The 24,175-nt window shown below is 41.4% G+C and overlaps 1 protein-coding gene across 3 annotated transcripts; it reads left to right on the top strand.

Moving 5' to 3' along the window:
• The first annotated feature begins 713 nt into the window (after positions 1–713).
• On the top strand, positions 714–22,783 carry LOC149315224 (homeobox protein SIX6-like). Of its 3 annotated transcripts, none has more exons than XM_089522776.1 (2): positions 714–1,315; positions 21,876–22,783. In XM_089522776.1, exons 1-2 carry the CDS (start codon positions 800–802, stop codon positions 22,038–22,040), a joined length of 681 nt encoding a protein of 226 aa, XP_089378902.1. In that variant the 5' UTR covers positions 714–799; the 3' UTR covers positions 22,041–22,783. The 3 variants fall into 3 exon arrangements, with proteins under 3 accessions (XP_089378902.1, XP_089378899.1, XP_089378900.1); XM_089522773.1 differs by having other exon boundaries at positions 714–1,374; XM_089522774.1 differs by lacking the exon at positions 21,876–22,783 and adding an exon at positions 11,443–11,663.
• Positions 22,784–24,175: the final 1,392 nt, after the last annotated feature.

Below are 24,175 nucleotides of genomic sequence, written 5' to 3'. Positions count from 1 at the left end.
AAGCGCTAAGAAAGTGGATTATTTCTCCAACGCGTTTCGGGGGCTGGAGAGAGAAGTGAGATCGGGGTTGGACCAAAGAGTTTGGGGAGCAAAAGAGCCCTTCTTCTGTCCTCCTCCTCCTCCTCCTCCTCCTCCTCCTCGATTGACAGCGGCTTGACAGTGATGGACAGGCGTCCCCTGCCATTGGGAGCCGAGGAGGGGAGGGCCCCCAAAAGTGGAGGCAGCCAATCAGGAGCCGAGAAGGCCCTGGGAGGATGAAGGCGAGGGATGGAGATGCGGGGCTTCCCCTCGTCCTCCTTCCTCCCGCCTTCGCACACTCGCAACACACACACAACTCCCTCCTCCTCCTCCTCCTCCTCCTCCTCCTCCCAAAGGCCAGGCGACAAACCAGCGCAGCCTTCCTCCTCCTCTTCCTCCTCTCCCTCTTCTCCTCCTTTTCCTCTCCTCCTTTCTCTTCTTGGCGCCTCAGAAGCGCAAGGCGCGCGGCGGCGGCGGCTGGCTGCTGCTGCTGCTGCTTCTGCAAAAGCTCCCTCCGAGGAGAAAGAAAGGGAAGAAGGAGGAAGAGACAGAGGAGGAGAAGGAGAAGGAGCATCGCTCGCCTCAGAAGAAGAAGAAGAGAGAAGGAGGGGACGAGGCGCCTCAGCCAGGGTCCTTCCCCAGGAGGCAAGGCAAGGAGGGCCGCCTCCCAGGCCGGGACTTCAGCCCCTTCTTCCTCCTGCTCGCCCTGCCTTTCTTCTTCTTCTCTCCTTCTGCCTCTCTCCCTGGCCCTGGCTGGGCCGCTCCTGCTGCCGTCGGGGGGATGCTGCACCTGCCGAGCTTGAGCTTCAGCGCGGCGCAGGTGGCGGGCGTGTGCGAGACGCTGGAGGAGAGCGGCGACGTGGAGCGTCTGGGGCGCTTCCTCTGGTCGCTGCCGGTGGCCCCCGGGGCGGCCTGCGAGGCCCTCCACCGCAACGAGTCGGTGCTGCGGGCCCGGGCCGTGGTGGCCTTCCACGGGGGCCACTTCCGCGAGCTCTACCAGATCCTGGAGGGCCACAAGTTCCCCAAGGAGTCCCACGCCAAGCTGCAGGCCCTCTGGCTGGAGGCCCACTACCAGGAGGCCGAGAAGCTCCGCGGGAGGCCCCTGGGCCCCGTCGACAAGTACCGCGTCCGCAAGAAGTTCCCGCTGCCCCGCACCATCTGGGACGGCGAGCAGAAGACCCACTGCTTCAAGGAGCGCACGCGGCACCTGCTCCGCGAGTGGTACCTCCAGGACCCCTACCCCAACCCCGGCAAGAAGAGGGAGCTGGCCCAGGCCACCGGCCTCACCCCCACCCAGGTCGGCAACTGGTTCAAGAACCGCAGGCAGAGGGACCGCGCCGCCGCCGCCAAGAACAGGTCTCCAACCCAGCGCCCGCCGCGGGGGGCAGGCAGGGGATCGGAGGGCAAGGAAGGAAGGAAGGGATGGAGGGAGAGGGACACAAGGATACAGGCACAGCGCTTGAGTAGCTGCACTGACTAGAGTAGTAGAAACCCTCACCGATCCAGAGATACTGTGTGTATGCATGCATGTATCTATGTATATCTACATAGAGAGAGAGAGAGAGGTGGAGGGATGGCTCAACATTACGAAAAATCCTAAAGAGGAATCCTTTATTTTTTTTAATTAATGCTTTATTGAAAATCCAAACAAGAAACATGGGATAATTTGGGGGTAGGGCTCTTTATATACATAGCTAGAGAACCCCAGCCCAAATTGATACTCTGTTTCTCCTTTGGATTTTTCTTGTTTTCTTATTTTCAACCATCAATTTGGGGTAGGGTTCCATATATATATATATGTATGTATATATATATATATACACCAAATTTAGACCCCATTTAAACCTCAGAAAACAAGGACAATGCAAGCAATGCTTCCAAGCGACAAGCGGATTTCTTTTTCGAGGAAGAGTCGCATTTGGCTCAGTTTTGTCAGCCGCTGGTTAACTCGGTTTTGTTGGACGTTTTCTGCTATATTGTTTGTTACGGTGGATTTTAATTAAAAACAATAATATTGGGGGGCAAAAAAAGAGAACCATAGAGTTATAACCCCCTCCTTTTTATTTATTATTTATTAATAAATGTATTATTTATCTATTTGGAGGAAAGGGCGCGGTGCTGTTGAGTGTCGAGAGAGAGAGATTTTGTAGCAGCTTTTCTTTTGTTAGCCGCCTTGAGTCCCTGTAGGGATATAAACAAAACAAATACAAAGACATAAATAACAGAAAGAAAGAAGTCGGTGGCATGAGCCTTTCTCCCGAGACTTAGCTATAAAAAATGATCTGTTTTAAATATTGTACGAGTTTAATCCAATTAAATAGTTCAATTGTCGCTTTTTGCGGGTTTTTAACTCTACTCTGTGTTTTTTAGACTGTAAGCCACTTTGAGCCCCAATTTTAGGGGGAAAGCGGGGAAATAATAATAATAATAATAGTAGTAGTAGTATATCTTTGGGTGCTCTTAGTCTTGTTGTGTATTTGCTGTATGCCTTCAAGTCCTTTCCGACTTAGGGCCACCCTAAGGCTGTGGGTCTATCCTGGGGTTTTGGGGGCCAGTTTCTTTAGAAAGGTTTTGCCATAGCCTTCCCTTGAGGCTGAGAATGTGTGACTTGCCCCAATGGGTTTCTGTGGCTGGGATTCGAACCCAGGTCTCCGGAGTCCGATGCTTAAACTACTACGCCGCGCTGGCTCTCTTAAGCCTTGTACACACACACACACACACACACACACACACACACACACACACACACACACACACACAAATATATGCTAGCTCAGCCGCCTTGACTCTCTATTTGGGGGAAAGGATGCGGTACTACTATTAGTACTACTACTATTCTTATTAGGAAATTCATTCAGGAGAATTGAGGAGATCGCGGTCCCCCTTTTTCCCGGGTGCTTTTGTGTTTTTTGTTTTTAAATCTGTTTTATTCGCTTTCCTTTTCTAGGCATAGAGTCACTGTTTGTACTCTGCAGCGATTAATTTCTTTTTTAACAAAGCCATATTGTTGCTGAGCATCTAATAATAATAATAATAATAATAACAACAACAATAATAATAATAGGGTCGCCAAAGGTCGGAAACTACTAGAAGGCACAACAAGTGCCCAATAATATTGATGATGATGATGATGATGATGATGATGATGATGATGATGATAGGGTCGCCATGAGTCGGAAACAACTTGAACGCACACAACAGCAACAACAACAACTAACAATAATGATAATAATAGGGTCTGAGTGTCCAACAACAACAGGGTCGCCATAAGTTGGAAACGACTTGAAGGCACACAGCAGCAGCAACAACAACAATAAATAAACAAGCAAACAAAAGCTTTATTTTTTACCCCGGCTCTCTGTCAAAAAGACAATCGAGGTGGCTAGTAATAATAATATTAGGGTCGCCGCAAGGCACACAACAACTACAAGTAATAATGATAATGACAATGGTAATAGTAGGGTCGACGTTGTTTCTGAGTATCCAATAATAACAATAATAATAATAGGGTCGCCATAAGTCGGAAATGACTTGAAGGCACAACCACCAACACCAACACCACCACAACAACAACTACTACTACTAATAATAATAGAGGGCCAGCTCTGGAGACCCACCCCCACTCACAACTCACAACTCACACTCTCTCAGCCTCAAAGGAAGGCAAAGGCAAACCCTTTCTGAACAAATCTTGCCGGGGAAACCCTTGTGAGAGGGTCGCCATGAGTCGGAAACGACTTGAAAGCACACAACGACAACGACAATAATAATATTAATGATGCTATATAATAGGCTGTTTACAGAAAGAGGGAGAGATGCAAGTGTCTGGGAAGCCACCTGTCCAGCTCAAAGCTCATCTTTGAGAGGGTTGCGCCTTCCTCCTTCTCCCTGCTTCTCTCAGGTTTAGATGTCTGTGTTGTTTGCGTAAAGAAAGGGCATACCTATGGGCAAAACCCAACTCCTAGTAGAGCAGAACCATTGAGTCAACGGCTCCTCCATCAGGGTTGTTGTTCTATTCAGTGGGGAATAACTGGAGCTAGCAACTTGGAGAGCAGACATTTTTGTAAACCTGTTTTTATTTACTCCCTTTTCGAGGCTGGAATCATGTTGGTTCACAACACGAAGCCACATTTGTATAGACAGCAGTTACATTTTGTAAAAAAAATTATTGCTGAGTGTCAATTTAGTTTCATTGAAGTGGAAGTTTCTCTGCTACATCGGTTGATGACATTTGGACTGAGTAAAAGAGATTTAAAAGGAGGAAGCAGGGAGAAAAGAAAGAGCTCCAAAGACCTTTACACACATTATATCCTAGCATGAGTAAATCTGGCTTTCTTGACTTCTTTTGGTTTAGTTACCACACTGTATTTGTCCAAAAGCCAGGAGTGAGTACACACAACTCTTTACTTTGATAAATGCGTTCATAGCTCCGAAACACACTGCAGAAATAATCCAGTTTGAGACCGCTTTGACTGCCCTGGCTCAATGCAAGGAAATCATGATGAAAACTGTTCTTTTGTGAGATGTTTAGCCTTCTCTGTCAGAGAGCTCTAGTGCCACAGGAAACTACAACTCCCAGGGTTTGCCAACACTGATCCAGGGCAGTTAAAGTGCTGGCAAACTGGATTATTTCTGCAGTGTCTCTTTCTCCGCTTCTGAGTCAATGTAGTGAGTGATGAAATTGTATGCCCTCTCTTTCCTAATTTATGCCCTTGGTTCATTTTGTTCTTCTTCTTCTTTAAAGATTCGCTTTGGCTATCAATCAAAATGATGGACCCACATTAGAAATGGACAAAAGGAGAAACCTTGAGGAGAAAAATGGTTATTTCTTCCAGGTTTCCAAAGTCAGACTATCAGGTTTTAAACAGCGCCGTGGCTTTATTGTCTTGTGTTATTTTTATGATTGTCTTAACGAAAAGCAGGATATAAACAAAAGTTTTATTGTTGTTATTATTATTATTATTTATATCCCACCTTTTGCCTAAAACTGGGACTCAGGGTGGCTCACAACATTAAAAACAACAACAACAACAACCCAGTACAATTAAAAGCATACAAAAATAGTACATTAAAATAGCATACAAAATAGTACATAAAAATAGATTTAAATTATTACAATATTAAAATGAGTTACATATTATCAGAATAAAATGCAACGAAAAAGGTAAAAAATGTTAAATAATACTTTAAAATATGCTTAGGATGGCAGCTTTATGGGGCAACATTGGATCCTGTTATTAAAGTAGACCTATTGAATCCCAGTGGGATTTACCTATCAACTGTTTTACTGATCAATAAGAAGCAAGTATATGCTATACTTTAGAGAAATGTGTATTTCCCTTCAACAAAATGCAGCATTTCAGAGGAGATGGTGCATTAATTTTAGGGGCTTGAATATTTTGTCTTGTATGAATTTAGAAAAGGGAGGTTTAAGAAGGAGAAATGTTGTTGTTGTTGTTGTTGTGTCTTCAAGTAGTTTCCAACTTATGGCAACCCTAAGACGACTCTATCACAGGGCTTCCTTGGCAAGATTTGTTCAGGGAGGGTTTTGTCTTTGTCTCCTTCTGAGGCTGAGAGAGTGTGACTTGCCCAACATCAACCCATGTGTTTCCAAGGCCAAGCAGGGATTCGAACCCGATTCCCCAGAGTCATAATCCGAGCTCAAACTACTATATCATGTTGGTTTTAAGGAGCAATATATTATATATATACATATATATTTAATCTCTCACTGTCATTAGTTTACGCTTCACAATTTAGTGTCCCATCATATTGATATCATTAAGGCAGGCTGTAATTTGAATTAATGGAAGTTTACTTGCAAGTAAGCGTGTTGACATTCAGAGCGGCAATTAATATTTCACAAACTGGGTGCATTTCTGCTGCAACAGGCCTCTCTCTATTCTAATACATCGGGCATATTTTTTAAAAAGAAAAAAGACTGAACCAGCATGAAATTCATTTAGTTTGCAGAGCATCTCTTTTTGGAGCAAGGAGGAAGATGTGTTAACTTTGGAGCACCGTAACACTATGCTTGACATAAAGCAATAGTAAGACAGAGAAAGAGTCCAGTTGGGCCTAAATACCCTAAAGGCACCTGATCTTGGAAGCTAAGCAGGGCCAGCCCTGGATAGTACTTGGATGGGAGACCGCCAACAGATGCCAGGTGCTGTAGGCTATATTTCAGAGGAAGGTTTTGGCAAAACTACCTCTGAATACTCCTTGCCCAAGAAACCCCTGTGACATGATGGAGTCACCCAAAGGCATCTTGAAAAAGCACAGATACATAAGAGATATTCTTGCTGTTATTGCTATTCTAAAGCATAGTATGCTCTAGAATTCATTTTCATTTCTCAGACTCATCCACTGCTACATCTTCCTTAGACTAAAAGCAGAAAGCTGTTTCCTGCTTGCCTCTCTCTCTCTCTCTCTCTCTCTCTCCATACTTTAGACGCAGGGCAGTGGTTTTTAAATAAGCATATATTAAAGTACGATATCTATTTCACGACGGAAGGATATAATTTAATACCATTACATTTCGCTTCCTGATACCCATGTATACAGATGGATATTTCTAATACTGTTAAATGCTGTATCTGATACATAACCCGGTTAGTAGCCCATTTAAATCATGTATCCTGGCTTAGTGACTTCTCTCCAGCCACCCGTCCCATTCCTAAATGCACATCTAAGCATTACCTTAATCATATTCATTTTGAAATTAAAGTCCTTGTAGCTCACTAGGAGTAAATCTCAAATAAACATAAGGGTTAGGTTTCTTTGTGTGAAACGCTGCTGGCTTCCAATAGTGAGTTTGGGGCAAAAGTCCATTCTCATATATAATCAACTACACCTAGCCTCTTTTGCTTTAACGTGACTTTCGCTACAAGCCAAATATATGGCCATGATGTTACATCCTAAAGAATAATGTGGTTTATGCCCTTTTCAATTGCATTTAGGTTTCTTTGTGTGCAATACAGCTTGCTTCTAATAGTGAATTTTGGGCAAAAATCCATTCTTAAATATAATCAGCCACACTTAATATCTCTTGCTTTAGCATGGCTTTAGCTACAAGCCAAGTGTATGGCCATAATAATACATCCTATAGAATAACATGGTTTATGCCCTTTTCAGTTTTATTTGGGTTTCTTTGTGTGCAATGCAGCTTGCTTTCAATAGTGAGTTATGGGAGAAGTCCATTCTTAAATATAATCAATCACACCTCTCCTCTTTTACTTTAACATGTCTTTAGCTATAAGCCAAGTCTATGGCTATAATGTTACATACTATGAAATAATATGGTCCATGCCCTTTTTCATTTTATTTGGGTTTCTTTGTGTGTCATGCAGCTTGCCTCCAATAGTGAGTTTGGGATGAAGTCCACTCTTAAATATAATCAACTACACCTAACCTCTCTTGTTTTAACATGGCTTTAGCTACAAGCCAAGTGTATGGCCATAATGCTACATCCTATAGAACAATATGGTTTATGACCTTTTGAATTTCGTCCATCCATCCATCCATCTAGCATCTATTTGTAAGCATACATTTGAAAGACACATAGATAACGCTTTATGAAGCATTTTTATCCCATTCAGACAAAACCAGTTTTTAATAGAAATTGGAATTATTATGAAAGATATGCATTTTAAAGACTTTATGGTTATTATAGACGGCAGAGTCAAACCTCACAATGCACAGTTGCATTTCATGCACATCGCTGGAGCAGAGTCATTCCTGGGAAATCACACTGTCCTTTTTTTTGGAAGATGAATATACACACACACACAAATGGACAATTGGTATTAGTAGAGAACAAAAATAGGAGCGTAAGCAAAAGGGGTTGAAGGTGTGTGTCTAAGCTGAAATGAAAAATAAACAGGGAAAGGAGGAGCTCCCTAGAACAGCAAGCCCTGATCGGACAATAGGCACAGCTTTCTATTTAGATGCATTCATTAAGAGGAATGACCTATATTTTTCAGTAGGGAGTCACAGAGGCTCAGTTCACAATTCACAATCTGCCAGTGCTCCTGAAAACAAACCCGTTTAGCCCCATTGACTTGTGGAACAGGAAAACAACCAGGTTATGAAACGGGATGTGGACCAGAGTAAAAGTATTCATTAAGAGGATCCTTTCCTGGGAAAAAATAAAGACGGAAAGGCTTGAATTGTGTGTGTGTTCCTGCCTATATCTTTGGAATAGAATAAATTGGAAAGCACAGGAGAAGGTACAATGACAAGGAGTAACTTGCACTTAGTGGGTGGGAGAGAGAGGGGAAGAAATAATTCCACAATGGGCAAAGCGGTTTTAGTCTAAGTTCTTGCATTTATTTGTCAGTCACAAGGAGCAGTATATGAACAAAGGCTGCATATGTGAGAGTAAATGTTACTGAGCTGCACTGATAATGGCAGAGGAATGGCGTCCATAAAGGTCCCTGATGAATCTATATCACTCCCCAGAAGACAAGGAAATAAAATCATAATTACTGTAAAAAGATGGTGATTTCAAGTGGTTTCTGGATTTGCTATATAAAGAGAAAGGAAGGAAAATGGAACAGGAGCAAAACATTTGGTACACACAGTTATATGCATTAATTTCCATATTTTTGCCCTTCCCTATGATTTAAAAGACTCCAGAGTCTAGTATAAAATAGAATAAATGGGGTTCTTCTGGAATTTGGTGCCCTGAAAGCTTTTCTGGGGAAATCAAGTTTAGGAAGCCTGAATCAAGAGTAAACTTTTTTGTTGTGGTTCAAATTGTGAATGATCCTTTGTAGAATTTAGTTTAAGCTCATTTTCTAAACTAGAGGAGAGAAGGTGAGATTCGACTCCATAGTGAAGTAGCAAGAAATTGTGTTTGTTCTCTTCAGTCTGAATGAAATCATGGTGAAAATGAATGGAAATGAGAAAGGGAACAGTTATTTTGAAATATGGGATTTGAATGGGAGTTTATATATACAATAATATATCTATCTATCATCTATCTATCTATCTATCTATCTATCTATCTATCATCTATCTCTCCATCCATCCATCCATCCATCCATCCATCCATCATCCTGAAAGCTGCTTGAAATCAAATATACATCAGTTACTATTACACATGATAATCCTTAGGAGGAATTGTAATTTCAATACTGAATTACCAGATCATACATACTTATCTTATTTATCTTAGCTCTGTTTTTGCTATTCATTTTGAAAAAAACAACTGTTGTACTTGAGAGGATTTAACTTTGTTCAAGATTAATAGTGTTCTTCTTGTCTTTGTTCTAAGAACTGTAGACACCCAGAACAATAAAATGACATAAACAGAGAAAGAAGTAGCAAAAACAGTAATAGCATGGCATATTTCAAGTGGACATGAGTTTTATTTCAACTCTGGATGCTCTGATGAAGGCTTTAAAATAACGTCTTGAAATGCTATTAACTATGTCTAATCTGAATACATTCAGATGGACTGTTTAGATGATGAGGATGGATTGGATGTAGACTTAGGCACACATCTACTCTATGGCAAAATCTGGATCCTAGGTTGTTATTGTGAGGCATAACAAAGAAAATCACTATAGGAAACATGCTTAAAATTCAGTAACACCTGAAGATGTCTAGTTCTACATTTCAAGCAGAAATATTTCTACTTGAAATTTAGAACTAGACATCTTTGGGTGTTATAAATGTTCCTCTGTCTAATAAAATATGAAATACATGGGCTTTCCTGTGAGTAAATCTCATTGTACTCAATGGTAGCTTATTCTGAGCAGCCATGCTTTTTTCTAACTGAAGATAGTGCTGTAATTATAGTCTCTTGAAAGTGTGATGTTTTCAGTTACACATATTTGAATAATATTCTAAAACTGAATTATTGGGAAATTACTCCCCCTGAAACAAAACCTAATTCAAAAATATTACAGGATCAAAACTCCCATGTTTTATTATTGCACACCCCATAAATCATCCAGTAAAACATGACTGGAAACCCGTAACGGAAAGTATAGCACTCAAGGAAAGGAAATAATATAGGAAGCTGATGAGAAATATTTTCTGAAAAGAAGGCGCTGGCAAAATATTAAGTTAACTACTAATGCAGTCAGATGCAACACCAACGTACAGAATCTGAAAATATAACGTAAAATCACAAATTCCTGAATTAGAATTGCGCACATTATCCAGATGGCAGAGTTGTAAGGCTTTCACTAACTTGTCAAATGGTATAATAAATATAAATTTTGGGAATGATAGATAAATTAGTATAGTGGGCAGTATAAATTAAAGCAATTCCTATTCCAGTGGATCACCATTTCTTCATGGCCCTAAACATTGTGTGCGCACACATGGGTCTATACCAGGTTTTTTCAGATTTCCTAATCCACAAAGAAACATGTACATTTGCTATTTGACTCATGCCTGTTAGAGAACAATGTGGTGGCAGAGTAGGATGAGATGGGGGGCACCTGTACAAACTCATAAATGTGCCCCATAATATCACCAATGCTTTTCTGTGATTCCTCATTGAAAAGGAAGATTGGTAATATTCTTAACAGAAAAATTGGTCTGATAAATCTCTAAGGAACCCCAGGATCCTCAGGTATACAGTTTAAAAACCAAAGAACTGCACCAGTTTAATCTGCCTCCCGCATACATCTAGTGTTGTTCATACTGTAACTCCCATTAGCCCCCAAGTAACACAGCGAAAGGTGAGAGATCATGGGGGCTGAAAGTGAAAATATTTGGAGCACACCAGGTGGAGCTGCACCAAAGTCATATTGATGTTATGGTGTGTTGATACCTAGCCATTATATGACCTGGGGACATTCATACTATGCAGTTATAGCTCTGTGATTCTATTGTAACTGCCATGGTTTAGTCCTATGGAATCCTAGGATTTGGAGTTAAGGGAGAGATATTTATAATTCCCAACCAGAAAGTTTGAGTGCCTCACTCAGGATTCCATAGGATGTTGCCATGGCAGTTAAAGTGGGATCATAGTGCTATAAATGTGTTGCATGAATGGTCCCCCAGAATTTCAGATCCTGGAAGCAGGTTTGGCTAGGATGGCTGCAGATCCCAGAAAAATTGATGTGGGGTTTTTTTTGTTTTTTTTTTTTTTTTGTTTTTTTTTACTTTGATGGCTCCTAAACCTCAGAAAAGGGTGGTTTTTTCCCAAGCTCTTAATTGCTGTTGGCAAAAGTATAAATCTTGGGTAGACAGTGGCCCCAGCAGGTGGATGGTAAAGAAATGGATGGATAGATAGGGATGGAGCTGGGAAACAATGTGACCTGGTTGAATTTGGAGGCTTGGTTGTAACAATAACTTGGTTGTATGTTAACTATTTAGGAGATCTGAAAGTCACATAATAGAGTTATTGTTAGAATAATACACAGATTAGCATAGATTAACAAACCCAACTCTCTTCCATGCCAGTATTCTCTGAAGATGCCAGCCACAGATGCTGGCGAAACGTCAGAAAGAAACTCTGCTAGAACATGGCCACATAGCCCAAAAAACCCACAAAAAACTATGGATGCCGGCCATGAAAGCCTTCGACTTTATAGAGGTATTGTTGTTTGTGGTGTGGACATTTACTCATTTTCTACCACAATCACCTCTACTCAAACAGTATAATGAAGGACCACAGCTTCTAAATGGAATATATTTAATGGGTAAAGAAAGGATAAAGTCATTTTTAAGGGGATAAGATGGTCGCCATAAACTGGAAATGACTTGAAGGCACACAACACCACCATCATCAGCAACAACAGATGATGTGTCTTATATGCATCGCCTATAAGACCCCACATGCCTGCTTTTGTTTTCATGTAGCAACACCCGTATAAGGCAAAATGTCTAGACCAGTGCTTCTTAAGCTATCTGATATGCAGAACTGGAAAGAGTTTTTTTCACTGGCCCCATATTTATGCCAATTAAATACAACTGTTTCTTTCTTTCCTGGAAACTCACCATGGACTGACAGCCAATAAATCGCAGATTGACACCTATCCCTGGACCAACACTTTGGATTTCTAGCACTGGTCTCAATGACAAGATTTGTTCTTGTCCTTTGGGTAAAATGATGAATTGATGTCCTGAATTGCCGAGTGATATCAAATTTTTTTTGTTCATTTGCACTAGAGTAGACCCATTGAATCACTGGAATTTACCTACATGTTGACTCACCATTTAACAATTGAGCCAGTGGGTCTGTGTCAGTTCGTACTAACACAGAGGATTCAGACCATGTCAAACCAAAATGAAGAAAACACAGCAATGGAAATATAATATGACGCCATGATTCTTATGAACCCTCTCTACTTCTCCTAAGCCAGCTGTCCCATTGTAGAGATGAAAGAAAGAACTTTCGGTATATATTGTTTAATTAATTTGTGGCATTTGTTCCCACAAAGCAGGGTGATGGCCTCGGAGTTATACAGACATAGATTATATATATATATATATATATATATATATATATATATATATATATTTCCTGCCTCTCCCAGTTGGATTGAAGCAGGATTACAACCTAAAATACATCCAGAAAACAGTCAGTAAAACACGACAATAATAAGATTTAGTTAAAAAACCAACTCTATCATTAATAACAGCGTTAATAGGAATTCCAAGACAAGCATCGTCAGAGTAGTGGAGCAGTATCTCTCATATAAGGTCCGGCAGGTACGCCCACCAGAAGACATCCGTCTTAATTGCCCTCTTGAAAGCATCCAAGGAGGTAATAAGGCAGATCTCTTCCGGGAGGATATTCCACAATTTTGGAGCAGCAGCTGTGAAAGTTTTTTGGGAAGTTGTTACTAGTCTAATCGTTTGTAACTCTAATAAGTATTTTCCAGATGTTCTGAATGTGGAGGGTGGATTATGTAGGGAGAGGCGTTCCCGCAAGTAACTCAGGCTGAAACCATGTAGGGCTTTAAAGATGATCATCAACACCTTGCACTGCACCCAGAAGCTGATGGGCAGCCAGTGAAGAGATTTTAACACAGGTGTTATATGGTCAAACATGCAAGATCTGGTGATCAGTCTGGCTGCCATATAATGGATCAGTTCAAGCTTCCGAACTTGGCACAAGAGTACTCCAATGTAGAGCGCATTACAGAAATCAAGACAAGAGATTACCAGTGCATGTACCACTGATTCAAGATCCTTTTGGTCCAGGTAGGGATGCAGTTGGCATATCAACCAAAGTTGGTACCAAGCACTCCTGGCTGTTGCATCTACTTGAGATGACAGCTGTGAGGATGAGTCCAGGAGTACTCCCAAACTGTGAACGCAGTCCTTTAGGGGAAGTCTGGCCCCATTCAGGACCGGTTGACAAATTTCCTTCCCTGGACTTGGGGTTCCTATTGCAAGTACCTCTGTTTTCTCTGGATTCAGCTTGTCTCTCATGGCTATTGAGCAGGATGACTTCCTGCAGAAACAGTGGGATACCTTTGAATGCTGGTTGCCAGAGAGTGCTGTTGCTCTTGTGTTTTACTTGTAAGCTTACCAAAAACATCTTGTTGGCCACTATGTGAAGCAGGATGCTGGGGAAGAAGGGCATTTTACATAGTTCCTCAAGGCTCTTCCCAGTCTCCAAAACCAGCATGAGTGAACTTCTTTTTGTCCTCTCTGAATCTTAGACCACTGTCCCTGGATGTTCCAAGTTGCCTTGCAAGGACAGAAGTTGTCTTTCCTAATCCTGGAATTTTTGTGGGAAGCAGTGTGTATAAGTAAATATCCATTATTTCTCTAATTTGACAATTTGTAGTAAGAACACAGGAAGATCAATGATGGAATAAGTCTAATTCAGAAGGGGATACAGCCTAGGGTAGAATATTTGCTTTGCCTGCAAAAGGTCTTTGGCTTCATTGTGTGGCATTTTTAATTTCCTGAGACCACCCTGGGCAGCCAGTACCCAACAGAGAAGATAATACTAGGTAAGAAAGACACCTAATCCGACTTAATTTAAAGCTGCTCCCTAGGTCTTTCATGTTCCATCTATTCCAGCATTTTCTTTCTAGAAATCAACAGCTAGATCTTCCTTTTTCTCTCCTGGCTGTCCCTAGCAGCTGATATTTAGAAGAACATTGTCCAAACATGGTGGTTCCATTGAGCTGTTAAGGTCTTTGACAGATCTGTTCTCCATAAATTTACCCATGGATAAAATGGTCCAATCAGTACTGTTTGTGCGAGGAGAGGACAAAGTGGAATTTGTCATGGGTGAGAAACTTCTCTCAGAGTGTATCTACACACTACATAGTATAGTATTTGGATATCACTGTAACTATCCCAGCTCCATCTTCCAGAATCCCGGGATGTGTAGTTTAGAAAGATAGTTAAGTCTCTGTCAGAAAGACCTAATGCACTCCCCTGAGCTAAGGCACTAGAGCTCACTATCAGAAAATTATAAACTCTTCATCAAATAATTGATTTTAGGATTTTGTATGATGGGACCATTGCAGTTTAAGTGGAATTGAACTGGCATAACTGTATGATAAAGATACCCTCTAGATGTTGTTTCTGACTTATGGGGACCCAAAAACAATCTATTGCAGAGTTTTAATGGCAAGATTTGTTAAGAGGTGGGTTGCCTTTGCCTTCCTCTGAAGGTGTGAATCACACAAGGTCACTCGGGGGGTTTCCATGGCTGAGCAGGGATTTGAGTCCAATGCTGAAACCACTACACCATGCTAACTGTCTAGATGCACTCTATACATCTGTCCTAATCAGTTAGTGTAGGTGGAAATAATAAAAATGCAGGCATGTGATGAAGTGAAGATATTACTCCTTACTTGAAGTAAGGAGGAAAAGCTAATGTAGTTTGTTCCATTTGCAAATTACAGAGATTAGTGGAGTGATAGAATGTTTCAGAGTTAATGGGAGGTGGTTGGGATAGTAGGTGATACAGGAGTGGGATAGTGACATGATGGAAGTCATTGCAAGTTAGGTGCATGGGAGATGTTAGTTCATTAGTATAAGGCATACGACAACCTCCCCAACCTGTTTCTTTCCAGATGTGATAGACTACAGCCCCCATCATCTTCAACTGGCATGCTTGAAGAGATGGCCCAAGCCTGGGAAAAATTGTGTCTTGTCCAAAGCGAAGGTAGATAATATACCAAAAGACAGACAGGTTATATGGGATCAAGAGGTAGAAAATAGTACCTCACCAGCTCTAATGGTAAAGATTCAATTATGGCAAATGAAACAATTTCCTGATGCCATTTCATGCTAATCAGAATCTGCTCCTGGTGGAAATTCAGTCTCTTTCTGCCAAACAATAGAGCTTGCCTTAGTGACTGAAATACCTGTATGGCAGTATCCAAAGAAGGAATGACAGATATTAGGACTGGGGAAAGGCTTTTATCAAAAGGAGAAGTCTGGCAAGTTTTTCATGGGAAATCTTTGACTTTCATCGAGCCTGACTATATCAAGTCAGTCAAAACATGGATTGACTAGTTAAAACAGCTCTGTTGGCATTAAGACTGTCTTATTGGGCTTGGGTCTTACAAATGCAAGAGTCCACATCATCACATGGAATATTAGTGTCTACCTCCCCACAACAAACATAACATATTGAAACCAGTTTGGGAGGCCCAGTTGAGATTCTGTTTTTATTGTTGTTATCTGCCTTCAGGTTTACTCTGACTTATGGTGACCTTATAGTGATCTTATAGTCTTATAGTGATCACGGGGGTTTCTTGGGAAGATTATTCAAAGAAGGCTTGCCATTGCCTTCTTAGTCTGAGAGAGTTTGACTTGGCCGCAGTCACCCAGTAGAGGTCTGTGGCTGAGCAGGGATTTGAACCTTGTTCTCCCAGATTCCTAAGCCAGCACACAAACTGTTACACTATGGTGGTTTTTTTGTGTGTTTTTTTCCTGGCTATGTGGCCATGTTCCAGAAGAGTTTATTCCTGACATTTTGCCAGCATCTGTGGCTGGCATCTTCAGAGAAAGACATCCAAAGATGCCAGCCACAGATGAATAAACTCTTCTGAAACATGGCCACATAGCCAGAAAAACCCACAAAAAACTATGGACGCTGGCCATGAAAGCCTTCAGCCTCACATTGTTATGCCACGATTAGTGAATAATGAGAAGTATATAGAAAAGAGACAAGCAAGTGCAGTATGTACAAAGAGAGATGAGGTTAATAGCAAAACTCTTTTAAGCTGTTCTTAGTATCATTACTATACCATACTGAACACATGCAATCTTGGTATGATTTTGGAAACTAAGCAGGATCATGCCTCTTTACTACATGACTGAGAGATCATCCAGCTATGAAAAGAATCTTGCCTGAACCCTTGGAGAACAATGGCTGCCAGTCAAAGTGACCAGTACTGGACTAGATGGACCTGGCTCATTATAAGGCAGCTTGCTATGTTCCTATAATGAGGGCCTTGCCTACCAATAGTAGGCTGGCAGAATGAGACAACTGCCTCAGGCAGCAGATTTGGGGTGTCACAAGAGGGCAGCAAATTATTAATTATTTAACTAATTATTCTATTTTAGTGCAGAGAATGGAGACTGTGGGATTTTCTACTTCCAGGGACAAAATAAGTTGCATGGCTTTATGTCCCATGCAATTTGACTTGGGTGGGTAGGTATAACAACCCAATTTGTTGTTATATTGTAAGTTGTTTAATTGTATTTTAAAGGGGGTAGGATTGGGGGATATGGATTGTACATTTTAATGTTGTAAGCTGCCCTGATTGCAATGTGCAGAGGGGCAGGATAGAAATAATAATAATAATAATAATAATAATAATAATTATTATTATTATTATTATTTGTTGCTTCATCTCCCTGGTCTGACGCTGCCAGAGGGGTAGCTCTAGTCCACTATTGACAGCTTTGGCCGGCAGGAGATCTCTAATGGGTTGCACCAGCCCTGTTTAATCTGTGTGATATTTTCTTCTAGCCCCTAATAACAGTATCAATAGAACCTTGAATCTTGCACTTGTGAAGAATACACTCATGTCTATCATCTGAGTATTGTTTTTCTATAAGTAGAGAGGGTGAAGCAAAGAAATAAGTCATGGTGATGATATTATTGTTGTCTTGTGCTTTGAAGTTGTTTCTGACATATGATGACCCCAAGGTAATCCTAGCATGGTGTTTTCTTGGCAAGATTTATTTAGAGGAAGTCTGCCACTGCCTTCTTCTAAGGCTGAGAGAATGCGAGTTACCAAGTCACCCAGTAAATTCCCATTTCTTAGCAGAGATTTGGACTTTGAGAGACTAGGGAGACTAGTCCAACATTCATACCACTACACCACCCTGGCAGTGATGAATATAGCCAGGGTGAATTATGGCAGAAGGCAGACAAGAGTTTAAGGGGGAAGGCATGACAGTTAACGTCTGATGAGGGTATAGCTGTAATTATGTTTTTGTTGCAGGACTGGAAAAGTTAGAAGAATGATTTCTTCTGTTCTTTTACAGCGCAGCTTTCTGAGCAAGGGGTGGGTGGATCATCACTTTGTTGGTGAGAGTAGATTACAGTTCTTGATTCTTTATTAACCTGAGTATGCAGGAGGATCAGAATGTATTATTGTGTTTTACATCTTTTGATGATGAATGAAGACTACTAGGGTGGAGGGGATGCTTAGATTGCAACGGAGATGAGATGTTGGGTTGGAATGACATGGAGTGGAAGTCAAGGTGAAAACGGAGGGGAGGGTGTTGTGCAAGGTCCATAATTTGAAAGATATGTCAAACTAATTGCATGAAAACTCAGTAGATCTGTGCTGCCACACATTTTGTGGTTGGTATATTCTGACATTTTATAATCAGGGGGCCTGGAAGGATTTCAAACCTTTTACTGTGCAATCCTCTATATCAATGCTATCCAAAATGGTGGCTCATGGATCCATGCCAATCCATGAGCGATTGCCTGCCATGGACATGATAAACCTGCTGGTCAGCCACATCAGATAGCTTAATAAACACAGCTGAACACGTCTACTCAGACGTATGCCCCACAAAGTTATACAGTCCTCCCTTCCCTTATGTGGGAGATCCGTGCCAGCCCCCCCCCCCCCCCACATAAGGGGAAATTTGTGTATGCTCGTGCGCCATTGGAAATATTTGGGTGCGTGCATGCAGTGTGGCGCATTCATAACATTGTGCAGTGGCTTCAGTATATGCTGAAAGCCATAGAAGAGAAGCCTGCTTATGGGGCAGGCTCACTGTATGATGATAATGATGATGATATCCTGCCTTTCTCCCAAGACTGGGGCTCAGGGTGGCTTACAACATTAAAAAATAGTACAATTAAAAGCATAGAAAAATAATACAATAAAATGGAATTTAGTTATTGCAATAATTAAAACAAATTACATGTTAAAATATTAAATACAATAGTTTAAAAAGATAAAAACATTTAATGTTTCTTACCCCTAGGCAAGTTGATATAGGATTGCAGTTTTTAAAGTTTATAAGAGCTAATGTAGTTTTAAGTGTTCTGCTGGCTTTTAATTGCTGAACTTGCTGTCATTTTAAAATGTTGATATATTGTTATTGATGGTTGTTTCAGTCAGGGGCATTTTGTTATTGCTGTCATTTTGACTGTAAGCAACACTGAGATAGCATAGGATAAAACATATTTAGAAATAAATAATCAAGGCTGATCAATGTAAGGCAAGTGGGAATCAAGTGAGAGTCAATTGAGATCAGCCAGACTGTAAAAACAAGTGGACTTTTACATGCGATTAATCCAATCCTATAGATTTCAGTTCAAAAGCAGTGCATGATAATTTCAATGCAGCTTGCTCCCAGTCTGTAGTGTAGTTCCAGACTGCCATTTAAACTGCACAAAATATTAACCACTGAAATAAATTTTAATAAATATTTAAAACAAAGGCCTGATTCTCAGTGATCCCAGCCATGCTTGCATTCCTTGGGAAGAATGTAGTAATATCAACATTTCCCCTTCCCATTGTAAATAAAAGATGAAAAATCTAGGGGAGACAGAAGGGCCATAAATCCAACTGTTAATCTCAGGTAGAGTAGTCCTATTGTATCAGTGTGATTTAGATAAATGTCACTTCTTTCCCATTGATTCAACCACACTACACTAGCTTGGATTAACAAGCAGATGTAGATGGTGACACTCCTTGAGGCGGTTTCCTTTGGTTTGAGGCCCTGGTGAGTTGAGAAGCAAAATAAACCAAAAAATTAATAAAAGCAAGTCATCAATCAGTTCCTTTATATATGAGGCCAAATGGGGATAGGGGAAGGGGAAGCAATGGTTTGAAGCCATGGATAATTGGAGGTGGGGACTGTGAATATCTGCAAGGATGAAACTCTTGGAGACAGTCGAAGCACAGGGATAAAGATTGATGGGAAATGAATTCTGAGGCAGAGGTGAAGAGAAAAGACCTCTTTGGATAGGCAAAGGTAAAGCATGCCTAGAAACAGAGAGTTTTTAAGGGACTAGAAAAAGAAGAACTAGGTGTAGGGATGTTGATGGTGTAAGGTGACAAGAGGAGGCCATCTAGCAGAAGTATGGGGCTGGTTGGTACAAACATGCTGCATATCCAAAGGTGGGTATGGGGGACTGACTTCCATGGAGGCTTGGAGAACTACCCTTTGCTGCTGGGGATTCTGTGAGTTGTCATTCAAATTAATTATAAGGCCAAGGCTGCATTTGCACTGCAGAAAAACTGCATTTTGATACTGCTTTAACTATGTTGTTGTTGTGTGCATTCAAGTCATTCCAACTTATGGCGTCCCTAAGGTGAATCTATTATGGGGTTTTCTTGGCAGAGGAGGTTTGCCATTGCCATCCCCTGAGGCTGAGAGTATGTGAATTATTCAAGAGCATCCAGTGGGTTTCCATGGCCAAGCTGGGAATCAAAACCTGGTCTCCAGTCATAGTCCAACACTCAAACCAACTTCCATAGCTCACTGCAATGGGATCCTGGATTTGTAGCTTCTTGTGGCACCGGATCTCTCTGACAGTATCTCAAAAAACTACACATCCCAGGATTTCACAGCATTGAGCCATGTAAGTTTGTTTGAGGGTTGGACTATGAATGGAGACCATGGCTCAATTCCCAGCTTGGCCATGAAAACCCACTGGGTGACCTTGATCAAGTCCCTGCAATTTCTGCAGTTCAGATGCAACCTTCGCCTTCTTATTCATTTTGGACAACAGCTCCCAGAATCCCAGCAACCATGGGTAGTTAGGGGATTGTGAGAGCTGTAGTCCAAAAAGTCGCTTCTCCAAGCTGTGGGTGAGTGTCCCATGCAGAGACAGTTGTCTCTTTTGAAGGAAGGAGGGAGGGCTAGAGACCAGCTTTCAATATTTCCTATCCCAATGTTAGTGGGTGCGGGGAGTGAGGGGAGTGCAGACCACACCAGGTGACACCCTAAGAGGGAGTGGCACCACTGCTTCCCAGACATCGGCTTTTTGGTGGAAACAGGCTGAAGCATTTACCTGTGGCCCTTTAAAATACCAAAGAGATGGGGTGAGTGGGGTGAGAAGAGAAAGGAGAGGCCCCAGATTTTTAAAAAAATCAAATTTCAAATTTTATTTTTAAACATTTTGCATAAACTTCAAGCATATGAAACTATGTATACATAAATACATTTAGGCTGTGCATATGATGTTGTAATTTAAAATGTATAATTTTAATTGTGCTAGTTGTTTATGGACTTTATCACAAACAGGCAAATTGGGGGCAAATTGCAGAAACGGGATTTAAAAGTCTGCAAAACACCTGCCAAAGTGGGTTGTTTTTCAGAGACGTCGATTCAATGAGAAATAATGCAACATTAATCTGAATGGAGAGCTGACAAACCCCCCTTCTTTTTACTTTCAGAAGTCCCCCAAAAGTAAAAAAGAGTGGGTTTTGTTGAATTTTCGTTTGGATTAATGTCATGTTATTTCCATTGATGCCAGTGTTGTCTGAAAAGCTACCCACTTTTGCTGGTTATTTTTACTTCTGTTCAGGTTAACCCTGAACGTTGTGTGAAAAACAACCCACTTTTGTGGGTTGTTTTCACTTTAAATCCAGTTTCTGCACAGGATCCATCCCATGTGATAAAGTCCTAAGTCACAACTATTACCATGACATTCTGTGGCACATGGGAATTACGATTTATGAGAAACATTAGTACCAAAAACATTACTAAGGATTCTGTATGGTGTGGTGAGAGAGGAGATCAATGGAGTGGGGGGGGGGGGTGACATTATGAATTACAGCACTGGGTGTTGCCAACCCTAATGACGCCACTACCTATCATGGATTTTTCTTGCCAAGACTTCTTCAGAGGAGCTTTGCCATTCCCTTTCCCCAAGGATGAGAGAATGTGACATGCCCAAGGTCACCCAGTGAGTTTCCATGGCCAAGCCGAGAATTGAACCCTGGTCTCCAGTCGTATTCCAATGCTCAAACCAACCTCCATGGTTTAGTGCTATGGATTCCTAGGATCTGTAGCTTCTTGAGACACCAGAGCTCTCTGACAGAGGAGGCTCAATATCTCACAAAACTGCAAATCCCAGGATTGCACAGCATTGACCCCTGGAATTTGGTTTGATTGTTGGGCTAGGACTGGAAACGAGGGCTGGATTCCCAGCTCAGCCAAGGAAACCAACTGGGTGACCTTGGGCAAGTCAATGCAATTTTCTACAGTGCAGACGCAGTCCGCACCTCCCAGAATCCCAGACCCTAGAAGCCATGGGTACTAGTTAGGGGATTCTCGGTCCTGTAGTCCCAAAGGTCACATCTCCAAATTGTGGGTGGGTGTCCCTTGGGGAGAGAGTTGTCTCTTTTGAAGGAAGGAGGGAAGCAGGGGGACCAGCTTTCATGAGCTTCTAGCCCAGTGTGACCCTCCACATTCCTTTCCCTTTGCAGGCTCCAGCAGCAAGTGATGTGCTCTCAGGGCACAGGAAGGCCTCTGCCTTTGGAGGAAGAAAGCACTGGGGAGCCTCTTCTGGGCACTGCTTCCAGCCCAGCTGCCAGCCTGTCCAGCAAAGCCGCAGCCTCCTCTGCCATCTCCATCACCTCCAGCGACAGTGAATGTGACCTGTGAAGAGGAAAGAAGGATGAGGAAGGAAAAGGAGGAGGAAAAATGCAGAGGAGGAAGAGAGGAGGAAAAAAGACAGACATGGCTGACCCCACCAAGGGACAGAGGACAGAATGACAAGACAGACTGGGCCGCAAGTGGCTTAGCCAAATCCTCCCTTGCCAGCCAGTTGACTTCCATGGCTCAATGCTGGCCACTTTGCTTTGCTTCTGGGCTGGTCGGGGAAGGAGGAAGACTAGCCACCCAGGACTAGCTGGCTACAACCCCATACCCCAAGAGTTTTGGGGTGCTTTTGTAGCAGAAAACACCCAAAAAACTTTTTCTGAGAAATAAAAGACTCACTCCTTGCTTCCAGCTGCATTTTCGCTTCTTCAAACCAGCATCGACTATTATAAAGATGCCTCAAAACAGAACAGCATCCAATCACAAACAAAATGAAAAGACACAGAGAGAAAATGGAGGCTTGGGGGAGAGACAGAAAAAAGCCCACTTCATTGTCTACCATAATATTCCCCCTGCCTCAAAATTTGGGGGTTTTCCAGCTGAAAAGACACCGGGTGTCATTTTTGTGTGTGTGTCAATATTATTTTTTAAATAGTTTGGTTTTACTTTCAGAAGGTTTTTATATATATATATATATGTATAAATATATAAATATATAAATATTCTATATAATGTTTATTGGCTTATTTAAAGAATTCTCTGTCGGTAGGTCGTTTTTATTTGATTACTATGATGATTAATTATTGTTAATATTATTATTATAATTATTATTTGGGGGCTTGATGCTTATGTGCACAGGTGATTTCAGCCTTTCTTTCTTTCTTTCTTTCTTTCTTTTGTTTCTTGCCCAAGAGCATGTGGAGGACCAGGTATTGTACAGGGAGGGAGGGCAATCAAAACACAAAGAGAAAATAAAGAAAAAAGCAACAGTTCCAAGGTAATAAAAATGTTGGGTGAGCGAAACTAACTCTTTTTCCATTGCTTGACTCTTAAAAAAAGACCCTTAATTTTAGGCAGAAGAGTTGGAAGGTTTCTGTTGTTGTTTCTTCTGATGCAGAAGATTTAAGAGGAGGCCAAAGAACACACTTCCATGAATCAAGAATGAACTGGATTTTAAAGGTTCCAAAAAATGATGGTCAGACTATTCTCTTGAGCAGATCTCAGTCGATTCACACAGGAAAGGGGGCAGATGTAATCATAACCTAGTTAAGATACAATTTAGGGACACAGGACGTTATCAGACAAGGGAAATTGGAAGTATAATCCAATGGCAATCCGAACGCAATCATGGGGTTTAACATTATTGCGTGATAGACTACCACACTCAATTTCGGGCAATGGGAAGTCAGTCCAAACGCAATCATGAGGTTTCACGTTATTGCGTGAGAGGTGATCACACACAATTTCGGGCAATGGCAAGCTATTTTCAGGCAATGGGAAGTCAGTTTGAACGCAATTCGCATTCATGTAAATTTGTTGAACTAGTGAATTCACGTGAATGCGTTCTGGACCCACTTTCTTTTCATTTTAAATTAAGAGAAATTCCTCCCATGTGATAAACTCCACAGATTTTGTGTGTCCTTCAATGTAAAAAGAAAAACACCTAACTTTTAACTTGTTAAAGAATTCTCTCTATGCCATGGCTCAAGGCTATGGAAGTCTAGGAACTGTAGTTTTGTCAGCCTTCTCTGTCAGTGAGTTCAGGGGCTCTTTTATTTTTGCTTTTATTTTATGGGGTCTTTTAACCGTGACAAGTAATCCGGTTTGCTATTACTTAAACTGCTCCTGCCATGGAATTCTGGGAATTGTAGTTGGTTGTGGCAGCAGAGCTGTCAATTATCTGGGAGTAAATACCGCCAGCAAGTATATTAAATTGGGACGAAGGCCAGCAAAAATCACACAGCTATAGCCAAAACAATATACACAGCAGAGTATTTTAAAAATACCCAACAACCAGCTTTTGGTATTGGCAGTGCACTGACCACTTTTTGCACTTAAAAGAAACAATCATAGACAGTTGATTCAACCAAAGTCCTGGAGGTTTTTTTTATCTTCAGTTATAATATGTACAATATAAAACAGCATGTCTGTGTGTGTATACATACACACAAACACACACTCCTTT

The sequence above is a fragment of the Sceloporus occidentalis genome, unplaced genomic scaffold (genome assembly GCF_023333645.1).
Source record: "Sceloporus occidentalis isolate IW3139 unplaced genomic scaffold, rSceOcc1.0.p SCAF_4, whole genome shotgun sequence".
Lineage (NCBI taxonomy): Eukaryota > Metazoa > Chordata > Lepidosauria > Squamata > Phrynosomatidae > Sceloporus > Sceloporus occidentalis.
Note: the sequence above shows the minus strand (reverse complement) of the source record. Positions and strands in the feature narration are given on the sequence as shown.